The sequence below is a fragment of the Chlorocebus sabaeus genome, chromosome 15 (genome assembly GCF_047675955.1).
Source record: "Chlorocebus sabaeus isolate Y175 chromosome 15, mChlSab1.0.hap1, whole genome shotgun sequence".
Classification (NCBI taxonomy): domain Eukaryota; kingdom Metazoa; phylum Chordata; class Mammalia; order Primates; family Cercopithecidae; genus Chlorocebus; species Chlorocebus sabaeus.
The window spans coordinates 4,687,101-4,702,811 of record NC_132918.1 but is presented as its reverse complement, the minus strand read 5'-3'; the positions used below and the strand labels follow the sequence as shown (position 1 = coordinate 4,702,811).

The 15,711-nt window shown below is 36.8% G+C and overlaps 1 protein-coding gene across 2 annotated transcripts in view; it reads left to right on the top strand.

The window, feature by feature from the left end:
* Nucleotides 1–15,711, top strand: part of VPS8 (VPS8 subunit of CORVET complex) — a 251,664-nt gene that overhangs the window by 57,538 nt on the left and 178,415 nt on the right. For both annotated transcript variants that reach the window (XM_007971871.3, XM_073023385.1), the window contains exons 18-20: nucleotides 757–847; nucleotides 1,288–1,334; nucleotides 2,536–2,625. In XM_007971871.3, coding sequence (XP_007970062.3) covers nucleotides 757–847; nucleotides 1,288–1,334; nucleotides 2,536–2,625 — 228 coding nt within the window. The remainder of the gene's footprint in view (nucleotides 1–756; nucleotides 848–1,287; nucleotides 1,335–2,535; nucleotides 2,626–15,711) is intronic.

Genomic DNA, 15,711 nt, shown 5'->3' with positions numbered 1-15,711 from the left:
CTGTTAGGTACTTGATTTGCTAGAACTGACATATTATAAGTTAGAATTAGGTTTGTCTACATATATTAGAAAATTCAAAATAATAGTGGCTTAAATAAGATTTCTGTGTCATGTAAAAGCAACCTGGAGCTAGGTGGTCCGCAACTGTTGTAGGAATTCCATAAGCTTAAGCGTGCTGTCCTGTTCCACCACGTTTGTCTTTGATGTTCTGGTCTCAGGGTCATTTTATAATTCAGTGTGGTTGCTAGAGCTCCAGCTGTTACCACATTTTAGGAAGGAAGAAAGAGAAAAATAAAGGATGTCTCCTACCTCTTAAGATGACATCCCAGAAATACCAGATAACACTTCCACTTGTCATTAGCCAGAGCTTAGTCACATTGTTCCCAGTGACTACGAGGTAGTCTTAGAAATATCCTTCAGCTGCTATATTGCTGTCTCAAATAAACATGGTGTTTGTTACTACCAAGGAGGGAGAAATGAATGTTGTGATAAACAACTAGACATTTCTCCTACAATGACATTCCAGCTATTACCCCTTTTCATATTTAGGCCCTGTGGCTGTCTATACTAACCTATACAGTCACTGTACTATCTAGTGCTTTAAGATATTTTTCTTTGAAATAAGATATTCACATAATTATTAAAATAATTTTTGCCACTAAGCAGCAACTTCTGGAAAGATTTGAGGTGGAATAGGAATTCTGACTGGTGACTGGTCGGACAAAGGGGTCTGATTTCTCTCATTTTTCCATTTAGAGAGTGGATCATCTCCTGAAACAAGATTGTCTTACAGAAGCCTTGGCTCTTGCGTGGTCTTTCCATGAAGGAAAAGCAAAAGCTGTAGTGGGTGAGTAGACAGAATTACAGTGTAGTAGACCTGGTTCTCCTGGAGTAGAGGGAACGGATAGTACTAACCACTCACAGGACACTTTTAGCTGAGTGTTCAAGTGTTTATAAATTTATAAACAGGATGCTATTAAACCTTATAGACTTTCAGTTAAGAAGGTTAAGGTGACAAATAGAGGGTATAGAAATTAAAATGTCACTTTAAAAGTTATTTTGTAAGGAAATTACTATTAGAATGAAAGAGAAGTACATTGATGTGCTCTCTGGTCCAGTAGATTTGAGGTGTTCCTATTATGGTGTATTATCCAACATTTTGATACCTAAGGATTGTTAAAATTATACCTGATGTTACACGTCTTATGAATATGAAACCAGACATAGTGTCACTACTAAAGATGTGGGCTAACTTTTGTTTTTTTGTTGGATTTTCCTTCTCTGCAGGATTATCAGGGGATGCCAGTAAGCGAAAGGCTATTGTTGCAGACCGGGTGAGTGTTTTAATAGGGCCTTTACTAGAATGCAGTACAGATTTGCTTTTGGCATTTGCTCGTATCTTTGGCCATGAGTAGGTAAATGGCTAAATGGCTACAATCTAGGAGAGAGTGTATTAAACACACACATACACACACACACACTTGGGGTCAGGGGTTCAAGACTAGCATGGGCAAAATAGCAAGACCTCGTCTCTACAAAAAATAAAAAAAATAGCTAGGCATGATAGTATGCACCTGTAGTCCTAGCTACTTGGGAGGCCGAAGCCAGAGGATCACTTGAGGCTAAGAGTTCAAGGCTACAGTTGAGCTATGATTGCGCCACTGCACTCTAGCCTGGGTGACAGTGAGACTTGTATCAAAAAAAAAAAAAAAAAAATTCCAGTTGTAATTCTCTGTGTCGTCTTGAATACTTTTAAAATTCTTTCTTAATCACCTTTTCTTTTTCCCTTGCTCACTCTTTTATGAAGATAATAATGTACATAGCCAAAAGCCAGCAGGAAGGAGGAGGAAGAAAACCTGGGAATCTGGATTATTTCTGAACCAAGTAATAGGCCAGAGAAAATTGACATTTGTCAGTTTTTATGAACTTATTAAGTAACTATGAGATATACTGTATGTGCAATGTTTGTGTTGCCCAGAACCAGCAGAGAGGGTTAATGTTTTAATGTTATTATCAATTAGCATCAATATAATTGATGCTATTTAATATTGACTTTCCGTTCCTACTCCAGACTGGGCAGAATTAATTGACTATAGTATTTCTTCCCTTTTGTTGTGTAAATGCATTGGTAAAAATTATATTCCAAATTAATAGAAACATTTGTAGAAAACTTGGATAGAAATCGGTCACTCCTTAGACTCCGAATGATTTGCTCATCTGTGCTTTTTAGGGAAACACCTACAGCAGAGGATTACCGAAGAATTTGAATGTTTCATTTTCTGAGCAGTGTTGACACCACCGAGGTCTAGAACATGGAGATATTTCTTAAGAAAGATTAGCAAATTAGTACTAGCCCTGAGGCTGAAAGAAATGAGACTAGAGTTTTAAAAAGTTGGTAAATAAAGCCACTAAAATTTTCAATTATAATTTTAATATAATAACATTAGAATTCTATATTATTTAGGAGGGTCACATAAATATTGAAAAACTTTAGAGATATATTTTAATGGCTATGCCAGGCTATTTTCCTTACAGATGGTAGAAATCCTATTCCATTATGCAGATCGAGCTCTGAAAAAGTGCCCAGACCAAGGAAAAATCCAAGTGATGGAGCAGCATTTTCAGGTACACGTTTGCATGTGCTTCTGGTAGACAGTGCTCTGGATAGGTCTAATACTGCTCTTTTATGTTACTTGAGAATGTGACTTTCATTTTTGGTTAAACATTTTTTTAGTATTCAAAACTTTATTGCAGGGCTTGTAGAACATTCTAAATGATTATATTTTTAAGTAATGGGTATAAATGAGTAAAACGTTGTGGAGTGTTACTTAGCACTTAGCTGCTTAGTGCTGTGTGGAAGGAAAGGATATACGTGTGAAGATCCTTTCCTGTAAACTGATACCTTATAGTGGCTGACATCTTGCTGGTGTCTGATATTTATGTTAACTAGGTTGTTTAGTACTGCCAAGGTTTAAATTTAGTTCTCCTAGGAGCACCTATAACTTAAGAATAATAGATCAATCACAAAAAAAATATATATGATCTGTAAAATATGCTAATGAAAGACCTTTAGTTTATCTTGGAACTTAATGAAAATGAAAGCCGAAGAACAATGTACAGACGTGTATAGTATTTATTATGCAGGTTTTTCTTTCTGCAGTGCTCTCCGGTTATATTTGTTGCACATCTCTGTTCCCCATTTCTACTGCTCCTTTCCCTCTCCCTACCTCCTCTTTTAACAAATATTTGAGTGTCCAATACAGGGGTCAGCAGACTTTTTCTAAAAAGACTCAGATGGCAGAGTTTAGGCTTTACAGGCTACAATGGTCTCTGTCACATCTTTTTCTTCCTTTTTTTGTTTTTTGATTTTTAAACAACCCCTTAAAATTGTAAAGTCCATTCTTAGCTGTGAACAATACAGAAACAGGCTTTGGGCAGGATTTGGCTAAAGTGTGCGTCCTGTGGTCTAATAAGTACTTGGTACTGGGCAATAGTGGGTGAAATTTACATGATCTTTACTATCTTAAAGTTTGTAGTCTAGTCAAAATAATGGTTTTTTTTTTTTTTTGGTTTACATTAATGGAAATATTTAGAAGAAATCTAGGGATTTTGAAGTTCTAAAGAGCAGGCACAGGTCCTATCTTTTAATACTCTTTGATGCTTGTAACATTGGAAGACAAGAATAGATATGGCAGTTAAGAGTTGGCTGGTATCAGAGAAGCGTTTGGCTTCCTGAACTGTACTGTTCAATGCCGCGCTAGTGAGCTTCTGGTAGAGTAAGTGTTATTACTCTGTGTTCATTGCCGCGCTAGTGAGCTTCTGGTAGAGTAAGTGTTATTACTCTGTCTGACTGGATGCACTGTACTGTTCAATGCCATGCTAGTGAGCTTCTGGTAGAGTAAGTGTTATTACTCTGTCTGACTGGATGCACTGTACTGTTCAATGCCGCGCTAGTGAGCTTCTGGTAGAGTAAGTGTTATTACTCTGTCTGACTGGATGCACTGTACTGTTCAATGCCGCGCTAGTGAGCTTCTGGTAGAGTAAGTGTTATTACTCTGTTTGACTGGATGCTTATTAATCAGTAGAGAAGGAGAAATAAGCCTAGATAATAATTATAAAAATAAATAAGAAGACATGGTAGAAAGAAAGCATTTGGGAGCAAAACTGTTTGGAAACAATACCTTATATATAAATACTTGTGTATACCAACGCAGTATAGATAGAAAACTTAATATTTGTAACAAGAATATACCTATCAGCAATAGGTTGTAGGAACTCTGGCCATTGGAAGGTATATTTTGTTGAAAAAAATCATCTAGTAGAAAAAACTAGGAGGGGTGAATGGAATGAGTATATGTGTGTGTGGAGAATATAGAAACCACCATGTCAGGGAAAACGTGGTAGAGAGCTTCTTTCTAAAAGACGAAGGGAACAAAGGTGATGTTCTGATGGAGAAATAGTAAAGAATCTCAGATACAGGAACTGTAGATGGTAGTTTCTGATGCAGACTGCAGAATGTACAGAGAAACAAATGTTAGTAGTAATGTGCCCTGTAACCATCTAGCTACCTGTTAGAAGTCTCATTCTGTTGGTAGGAATATTTGATAAAATTTTTGATTTATCAGTGATTTAGTCTCATGGAAGGTAAAGGAAACAATGGAGGCGGCTATTTCTCTGGATTTAATTTTTACTAATGATTGGGGAAGTAGAAGAGATAGACCCTTGAGAGAAGAACTATCACTTTATTTTAACAATAATAATAATGATGAAAAATATACATAGCATGAGTCCAGTATTATAGAAAGCAAATATCTCAGAAAAAAATACGGATATAATCACATGGCTACAGGCTCCAAAAAAAGAATGGGTTCACAAGGAACAGGAAATTCTAAAATTTTGACCATTCAAGGAGAAAGTAATGTTGAAAGAAGGTTCTACCTGCAAATCACAGAACATCTATAAATATGGAGAAAGGCGTATAACTAAAGATACATACCAGAAGTATCATGAACTTGTAAGACTGTCAGAAAGGGGAATGATATGGCCCAGACTGTGCCTACCAGAATGCTGTGGAGTACAAAATAGGGATTTTTAGCAAAGATTTACTGAGCACATACGATGTGCCAGGTACTATGTAAAGTGTGTGACATGTATTTTTATTCTCGCAACAACCCCAGGGAGTAGGTGTCATTTTTAATCCCCATTTTATAGATGAGGAAACAGGCTTAGAGGAGTGAAGTGAAGTGAAGTTACAAGGTAATATTATAGTAAATGGTGGAGCCGGGACTCATATCCAGGTCTTTGTGACTTCAAAGCCCAGTTCTTAACTAATCATTGTATTATATTGTTATTTTAAGAGCAAGCACAGGGAGAAGATGAGTGAGAAGGGGTGATATTAATAAATGACCAAGAATGAGAATTACAGCAAGCATCTAAACTGTTTAATACTTAACTGTGTGGCAGGCACTGTTACAGACCCTTTATACATGTTTATTAACTCATTTAATTCTTATCATAACTCTGTAAGGTGGCTGCTGTTACTATTCACTTTTGTAAATGATGCCAAGGCACAGAGAGGTTAAATGATTTGTTCCAGGTCACAAAGCTAATAGAGAGCTAGGATTTGAATTCAAGCAGTGGGCTTCAGGGTTCACATCCTGACTGCCGCACTATACCATAGAACAATGCTCCTCATTTTGACTCCGTTTTCGTGACCACAGAGAATGGTTTTAAAGTGGAAAAGTCCAGATAAGTGTATTTAAAAACTGAAGCCTACCATATGTAATATGTTATATCATTATGATTGTTCAACTCTCAAGACCCAGTAGAATTATAATCCATGATACTGTTGAAACAATCTGGGCCAACATAATAATTTGCAGGTAACTTTTCATCAGTTTTCAAATAAGGCATTCTTGATTAGTGTGGAGTATATACAGGGAGATACAATTTATTCCATTCAGGAGGACAGTTTTCTTCTGGAAAACGTGACCTTCAGTGCATTAGGATGGGCAAAATGCATGCACTGTCAGCCAGTGCATGTTTGTTTTGTTTAATCATATTTAATCATAAAATAATTATATAGGTTGACTTTTAAAGTGTTTTTTGTTTTTTTTTTTTTAAGTAGAGTGGACTTTGGAGACTATCTGCTGATATCCCTGATGTGATTTGTGAATGTTTTCCTTGAATTCACCTCAAAACCACCATGTTAAACTCATATAATTACCTTTTGGAAAGGAATGTAAAGATAATATATTCCTGGAATGCCTGTGATATAACATAATTGATTTCATTAAAGCATTTGCCTAATTTTTCCATTATCTTTGTGGCTGGAATAGATTAGTAAATAGCAAATAGATTTGCAGCTAGATAAATATTTCTACCCAAAAATATTCTTTGGTGGCTTAGTATTAATTACATCTTAGGACTCTTTCATACCCAAGTTTTTATCATTGATTTGGGTGAAAATTTAGTGACTGGCCTGTCAAATCTAGGTAGTGCCAAGAATCAAGGTTCAAAGTGATTTTGACAAGAAAGTGCAATCAAAATCATCATGAGTTGAAACTTAATGAGGATTAACATTAAGACTTAGATTCATTAGATTCAAATAACCAAATTATGTGAGTACTGGATCGGGAAGATCTAGGTGGACAGGATTTTAGTTGATCGTAAACTTAGTATGAGCCAACTGTGTGTTAAGACACAGATACAGGAAAGTACTAGTACTATTGGGTTGCCTGTTTGAAATAAAACTGCTAAGTCATTTTGTAGGCTGCTGATAAACTCAGCCACATCCCACAACTGAGATGGTGGACGGTTTTAAAAACAACAGGTAAAAAAAATACTGGGTTGTTTAATCTGAGGAGAAAGTAAGTGGAGACATGCCCGCCTAGAGATGGTGGAAGCTGTCCTGTGGGATTAGCCGTATTGCTCCAGAGGGAAGGCCTAGTATATAGTGGGTAGAAATTAGGAGAAGATGTGTTTCAATTTAAAATGACCTACTCACGTTGTAACAGCTCTTGGATTTATGCACCTCTTATTACGGAATGTGTTCAAATAAAGGCAGGGTGAGCAACTGATAGAAGTGTTTTTAAAACACTTTTTTTTTTTTTTTTTTTTTTTTTTTGCTCAGTAGGAAGGTCTCAGATTCTCTCTCAGTCTCAAGAAGCTGTTATTGGAGACATAAGTAACCTCTAACCGAGTTAGTTGAAATTCCTATTAAGACTGATTTCTGTCACAGTCAAAATACTGAGAATTTGTGTTTTACCAGCAGGTGGCACCTCCTGCCTGCTGCCTTAATTTTAATCTTTACCCTTGGTGAGGAGCCTCAGCCTTTCCTTAGAGTCAGAATATGTAAGGCTATTCACTATTTTTGCTTTTCTCCAAAGATCAATATTTGTCCTGTCTTAGTTATAGAAAATAACTTTTGGATCTTGTCACATTTTGGACAGGTTGTGGCTTTTATTTAAGAAAAGATTTCAACCTATAATTATAATTTATTTGTATCATAACTGTTATAGTAGGATAAAAAGGAATTGAAGTATTTCTGTCTCATACATCTTGAGACTTGCCTTTTCTTCTGGCTTTCCTCGTATGCATTTATATATGTTCAAGTGTTTCCCACCCTAAAACTAAGTCAAGCAGCAAATTCTTTTTTTGCCCCATACCGTCTCTAATATCGTGTGCTTTCTTGTTCTTCCGTTTTTTATAGAGCCAGACATCTTACAAGAGTTGTCTCTGGCCAGGGATGATGGCTCATGCCTGTAATCCCAGCAATTTGGGAGGCCGAGGTCGGTAGATCACTTGAGCTCAGGAGTTCAAGACAGCCTTGGCAACATAGCGAAACCTTGTCTCTACACACACACACAAAATTAGCTGGGAGTGGTGGTGCACAGCTATAGTCCCAGCTACTCTGGAGGCTGGGTGGGAGGTTCGCTTGAGCCTGGGAGGCCGAGGCTGCAGTGAGCCAAGATCACGGCACTGCACTCCAACCTGGGTGACAGAGCAAGACCTTGTCTCCAAAAAAAAAAAAAGAGAGTTGTCTCCATTTCCTCATCTCCTTCTCTTTCCTTAACCTATTCCATGTCTATAAATTCTGTGGACCCTTTTATTTTTCATCTTACTGGTCCTTAGCAGCATTTAGCACATGAAGACTTCTTGAAAGTCTTCATGTGTTTCCCTGATACCATGCATTCCAGTTTTTTCTCTCCCTCTCCGACTGCTTATTGATTTTCTTTGTTTATTCTTTTTCCTTTACTTAACCAAGAAATGTTAGGATTCTTCACAATACCCTTGTCTTCTATTTTTATTACAATGTTTGTCAAGATGTCTGTGTACCATTTACTTCAAAAATCATTTGAAGATGTTTGTTAAAAATACTTTTTATTTCCCAGGCCTACTGAATCACTCTCTGGGGTTGGTGACCAGGATTTGTAGTCAGGTCTCAAGATGTCCCTTAAGCACATCAAAGTTGATGAATCACTGCTTTCCATTCTTCCCTAGGTGATACAGGCACATGACTCTCTTAACCAATGTTAACATCAAAGTTGATGAATCACTGCTTTCCATTCTTCCCTAGGTGATACAGGCACACGACTCTCTTAACCAATGTTAACATCAAAATCAACAAATCACTGCTTTCCATTCTTCCCTAGGTGACCTAGGCACATGACTCTCTTAACCAATGTTAACATCAAAGTTGATGAATCACTGCTTTCCATTCTTCCCTAGGTGACATAGGCACATGACTGTCTAACTGGTGTTAGCAACCTAGATTGCTCTTCTGAATTCTGAGATCTATAGAGTAAGGTGCCCATTTACATTTTTGCTTGGATGTTTTATAGGTATCTCAGACTCAGTAACTATTTCCTCACAAAGCCTTTTCTGAGGATTCCTGTGTTAGTGAGTGGATCCACCATGCACCTAATGCAAATTAGGTGATTCTTGTCCTTTACTTGTTCCTGGCTATTCTGCCTCCTGACAGTTTCTCTCATCTGTTTCCACCATGTCCTTGTACACATTCTTACTGTACTTCATTTCATTTTCTACACAGCAGCCAAGGAGAAATGTATATCAAATCTAGATATGATGCTTCCCTCATTCTAAAATATTTCAAGGACTTCCTGTTGTTTCTGAGGTAGAGACTCAATTTCCTACTATTTTCTAAGGCTCTGCATAGTCTACTCTTGCCTAACTGCCCCCAATTCTCTGTATTCCTGTTATACTAGAGTTCTTTTCAGTGTCTTAATGTCCCTGTTCTCTCATAACCCAGAGCCTTTGTCCACAGTGTTCTCTCTTCATAAAAAATCCTTTCTCATTTCTTTGTAGCTCAACTAGCTCCTGTTTATTTTCACATCTCAGTGTAATTGTCCCCCAGATTAACTCAGATCCATTTCTTTCTAAAATACTATTCACTGAAGTCACTCATTCAATGTCAGTTTTATGTTTAGGGACCTGTGTAAGTTTAGGAACATGTCTGATTTTTGTCATTGCCATATTCCCAGCATCTGGTTTAGTGTCCTTTATAAATAGTTGCTGAGGAAAACTTAAAATATAGAAATAGATTTGGCTTTAACTAATACTCTGTTTTACTTACTGTTTTAAATGTTCAAAATTGATAAAGACCTGTTTTCTTTAAGAAGCCAGATTGAAAGTGTTAATTTGGATGGTTTTGCCTTAATTGAGTTAGGAACAGTTAGTGGCAGGCATAAAGATTGTGTGTATTTTGTTTTTTTTTTAATTAAATTTATAATTTTGTGATATTTATAGATTCATATTCAGTTGCAATAAATAATGCAAAGAGATCCCATACCCTTAAACCATTTTTCCCCAATAAGAGAACGTCTCACAAAACTATGGTACAGTCACATAACCAGGATATTGATATTGATAAGGTAAAGATACAGAACATTTCCATCACCGCATGGATCCCTCATTTTACCCTTTTATAGCCACACCTACTTCTCTCCTGCTCCCACCCGCTCCTTATTCCCAGTAGTCTGTTCCTCATCTCTATAAATTATAATTTCAATAATGTTATATAGATGGAATCATAGAGTGTGTAACCTTTTGGGACTGACTCTTTAAACTCAGGATAATAATTCCTTAGTGATTCTTCCAGGTTGTTGCTTGTATCAATAGTTGGTTGCATTTTATTGCTGGGTAGTATTCCATGGTATGGATGAGCCACAGTTTGATTAACAATTTTACCCATTGAAGAACATCTGGGTTGTTTCCAGTTTGGGGCTATTAAAAATAAAGTGGCTGTAAACATTTCTGTATAGGTTTCTGTGTGAACATGTCTTTTCTCTAGGAGAAATGTCCAGGTTTACAATTGTTGGATCATATGATAGTTGAATGTTTAATTTTTAAAGAAACTGCCAAATAGTTTTCCAGAATGCTGGTACCATTTTGCATTCCCCCCAGCAATGTGTGAGTGATCCAGTTTCTAATCCACATCCAACATTTGGTGAAGTCACTGTTTTATTTTAGCTAGTCTGATAGGTGCATAATGGTATCTCATTGTGGCTGTAATTTGCGTTTCCCTAATGAATAATGATGTTAAACATCTTTTCATGTGTTTATTTGCCACATGTATATCTTCTTTTGTGAAATGTTTCTGCGTGGGTTTTGTCTCTCTTCTAACTAGATTGTTTCTCATTATACTGCTGACTTTATAGGGTTTTAATATATTCAAGGCACTAGTCCTTTATTGGACATAATTCTCCTAGTTTGTAGCTTTCTTTTCATCCTTCTTAACAGGATCTTTTGCAAACCGAAGGTTTTAATTTTGATGAAGTCCAATTTATCAGCTTTTCCTTGTATGGATTGTGCTTTTGAAATCAAGTCTCAGAACTCTTTGCCTAGCCTAAGGTCCTGAAGATTTTCCCCTGTTTTTTTTCTGGAAGTTTTACAGTTTTGTGTGTAACTTAAATGTGTGATCTATTTTGAGTTAATTTTTACATAAGGTATGAGACTGAGGTCGAAGTTCCTTTTTGCATGTGTATAGATACCTAACTGCCCCAGCATTATTTGTTGCAAAAGCAATCTTTCCTTCTTTCCTCCACTCAGTTGCTTTACCAGCTTCGTCAGAAATCAGCTGGGCTTACATGGTGAATCGAATTCTAGGTTCTCTATTTTGTTCCATTGATCTGTGTGCCTATCCCACTGCCAGTACCACATAGTCTTGATAACTGTAGCTGTGTAAGTCTTGAAATTGGGTAGACTGATTCTTCCTCTTTTATGAAAATTGTTTCAACTATTCCAATTTCTTTGCCTCTCCATATAAATTTTAGAATAATCTTGTCTATATCTCTAAAAAATCTTGTGGGTATTTTGATATAAATTATATTAAACATATCAGTTTGAGGAGAATTGATTTTTTTACTATGCTGAGTCTCCTGGTTTTCCCATTTATTTCTTTTTTTTTTTTTTTGTAGTTTTTAGTATACAGGTGCTATACATGGATTTTTAGATTTACACCGAATATTTCTTTTTTCCTTAGCAGTTTTAAATGGTATGGAATTTCTAATTTTGGTATTCATATGTTCAGTAATGGCATATAGAATGTTTATCTTATATTCTGCAATCTTGTAGAACTCATTTATTCTGGAATGCTTTTTGTAGATTCCTTGGGATATTCTATGTGGACAATCATGTCATCTGCCAACAGAGACAGTTTTATTTTTTCCTCCCCAATCTGTGTACTATTTTTTTCCTTTTCTTGCCTATCGCATAGGCTAAAACTTCAGCATTGTATTGAAGAGAGGTGAGAGCAGACATCCTTGCCTTGTTCCCAGTCTTAGAGTAAAAACATTGTTTCTCACCATGAAGTATAGTACTAGCTGTAGGTTTTTTGTAGTTACCTTTTATCAAGTTGAGGAAGTTCCCCTCTATTACGGTTTTTCTAAGAGGGTTTTCATGAATGGATATTGAATTTTGTCAGTTGCTTTTTCTATGTGCTTAATATGATTATGTGATTTTTTTTCTTTAGGCTATTGATATGGTATATTATAATGATTGGTTTTTGAATATTGAACCAGTCTTGCATCCTGGAATAAACCTCACTTGGTCATGAGGTATAATTCCTTTTATGTAATTGTGAATTGTTATTCCTAATATTTTGTTACGGACTTTTGCATCTTTATTTATGAAGAATATTGGTCTGTAGTTTTTTTGTAATGGCTTTTCAGGTTTTTGTATCAGGGTGATACTAACTTAACAAAATGAATTGAGAAATATTCGCTCCTCTTCTATTTTGTGGAAGGGATTGTATAGGATTTGTTTTCATACTTTTTAAATGTTTGGTAGAGGCCGGGCGCGGTGGCTCAAGCCTGTAATCCCAGCACTTTGGGAGGCCGAGACGGGCGGATCACGAGGTCAGGAGATCGAGACCATCCTGGCTAACATGGTGAAACCCCGTCTCTACTAAAAAAAAAAAAAAAAAAAAAAAAAAAATACAAGAACTAGCCAGGCGAGGTGGCGGGCGCCTGTAGTCCCAGCTACTTGGGAGGCTGAGGCAGGAGAATGGCGTAAACCCGGGAGGCAGAGCTTGCAGTGAGCTGAGATCTGGCCACTGCACTCCAGCCTGGGCGACAGAGCGAGACTCCGTCTCAAAAAAAAAAAAAAAAATATTTGGTAGAATTCTCTGGTGAAACCATCTAAACATGGAGATTTACTTTTGGAGGATTTTAAGTTATGAATTCAGTTTCCTTAATAATTATAGGGGTATTCAAATGAGCTATTTCGTGTTAAGTGAGTTTTGATAGTTGTGTTTTTTGAGAAATTGGTGCACTTCATGTAAATTGTCAAATTTATGTGTGTAGAATTTTCGTAGTATTCCGTTATTATCCTTTTGATGTCTTCAGTGTCTATAATGATATCCTCTGCTTCATTCCTGATGTTTTCTCTTACTCTTTGTCAGTCTCGCTAGAAGTTTGTCAGTTTTAATCAGGAAGCTAAAACACCTTAACTAAAGACACCAGTTATATCCACATCGCTAAACACAGTACATATTTTTCAGATCTTGTTCATTTTCAGTTCTGTATTAAACAGCAATGATTAGTTCTTCCTTCTTGAAAGTCTATATCCTGTAGATATCTGTGACTGTGTGCCCTTCTGATTTTAAACCTCAGTGACTCTTCTTGAATCAGTTTGTTTCTATCCTCTGACCATTTCATAAATATTGGTCTTCCTCAAGATTTAGTCCATTGTTGACTGCTTTTCATCTCACTCTGTTGTCCTTGGACAATTTTATTTCTATTCACTGCTTCCTCTGATAACTTAGATAGCTGTAATTCTAACCCAGATGTTTCAGATTACTGTATTCAATTTCTTGTTAATCAACATCAAAGTAAAGGTGTTCCTCAAATCTGCTGTGGACCAGATTGTACTTACTTTCTTCCTTCTAACACCTCTTCCCACATTTCTTATGTCATTTTGTGACCTCTTCATTCAACCATCACTTAAACCAGAAACCTGGGAATTATAGACTCCTCTCAATGCCTTCCAAACCATGATCAATCTGTCACCAAACCCTATAGTTATAAATAATTTTGTCCACTGTTCTTTGTCAGTACCCTAGTTTAGTCCACCATTTTTTTCTTTGATGACTGTAATAGCCTTGGTTTCCAGTGTTGATTTTTCAGATGCTCCCACCATGCAGTCACCATAGTGATCTAAGTGTATGAATCTGATTCACACTCCATTAAACCCTATAGTATATCCAAAGTACTTAGTACCGGGCCAGGCACTTAATTCCTTATTTTATGCCCTTAATTATTTTAAGTATACTTTAAAAATAGTTTCTACCTGATAATTATATTATTTGAAGTTTTGGGGGTATACTACTGCCCTTTATAGTTCCTCCAGACATTCATGTATGGTGTATGGTGCATTATTTAACGAAGTGTTTTCAAGTTTTTTATTTTGAGCACATCTTCAATAGGACTTTATCATTGGTTATTTTGCCTGGGTTTAGGGTGATCTCTGGTGAGTTTTTGAACTTGCTTCTTTCAAGTATCTGAGGAGTATCCTTTTTCAGGATCACTTTTTTTTTTTTTTTTAATACTTTAAGGTCTAGGGTATATGTGCACAATGTGCATGTTTGTTACATAGGTATACATGTGCCATGTTGGTTTGCTGTACCCATAAACTCTCCATTTACATTAGATATTTCTCCCAGTGCTATCCCTCCCCCAGCTCCCCACCCCCCGTCAGGCCCCGGTGTGTGATGTTCCCCGCCCTGTGTCCAAGTGTTCTCATTGTTCAGTTCCCACCTATGAGAGAGAACATGCAGTGTTTGGTTTTCTGTCCTTGTGATAGTTTGTTGAGAATGATGGTTTCCAGCTTCATCCATGTCCCTGCAAAGGACATGAACTCATCCTTTTTTATGGCTGCATAGTATTTTCAGGATCACTTTTTATGTGAACCTCTTGGCTCAGTTGTTCTCATACTGAGGAGATGGTATAAATTCAAATCCCAGCTCTACCTGAAGACAGGGTCTTGATTACAGATTCTTGGTGAGTATAAATTTACCCCCTCTGAGCCCAGGCTGAGACAGACAAACTTCCTTGTCATCTTCCTATGCCAACAGGCAGATTTTTTTTTTTTTTTTTCTAATTTCCTTTCGTTGAGGATACGGCTTTTCAAGAATCCCAGTTTTAGGCACGTCCTCTGCTTCAGTTCCTCTGTTAAAAGGGTTTAAGGCCTCAGCTTCTTTCTGGCATTAAAACCCAAGGTCTTCTGCGACCAACAAACCTACAGGATAGGATCAATAACAGCTCAGAACTTACTGCTTTGGTTTTCAGTTCCCTTTTCACTTTTAGACCTGGCTATTGCCCTATCTTAGGAGCTCGGCTGTGTATTTTAAGGGTTGTTTATTTTCTCTAGCATTTCTAGGGAAGTCCTCCTGCCACCAGCTCCCCGTTACCTAGCCCACTGTATTCTCATTCAGGGTTGAGATTTGCTATGGCTCTTAACACTTTTTACATCTATAATTTTACCTCCTATTTTCGAAGAATCAAATCTACATGTAGTCATGAGTAATATTCGTAAGAAAGGAAGCAGGATGGGTCAGGGATAGCCCTATAATCCTTTCAGGATTGTAGGTTCTTCTTTAGTCACCTCTCTCTCAAATAATAAGAGTTCCTTAGGTTTGACCTTTTTATCAGACAGGTGTTAGTATGTGGAGCTCTTTTTCACATAGTGCCTTCTCCCTCCTGATGAGATTTCTGTCCAGAACATAACCCTTCCAGGATTTTTCAAAGGAAACCATTTCCCTGTAGCCAGCAGAAAAGGAAAGAATACTGCTGAAGTTTGATGCTTAGTTACTTGACAGTTTCCAGTCATAATAAGCTACTGTTTCTCCCTCAGACTCTTTCCATTGAAAAGGGTCAAAATTGTGGGTTGTCATTTACTTGATATGAGTCTGTACATGATGAATTTAAAGCAATAAAAATATTGTGAAACTGAGACGTTAAATCAACGTTAAAATAGCAGGTTTGGAGGATTGTGACAAAATATGGGCGACCTTAATCACCTGAGCCACCAGCAGGACCAACTGTATCCCGTTATCAATTTGTTTTATTTTCTTCTGGTTTCCTTTTTTTTTTGTGAGTTTTCTTTACAGATCTGTGAGACAAATACATATTTTCACCTAGTATTTCTTTTAATGATATTGTAAACTCTTGATAAGTTTGTAAGATATATGTA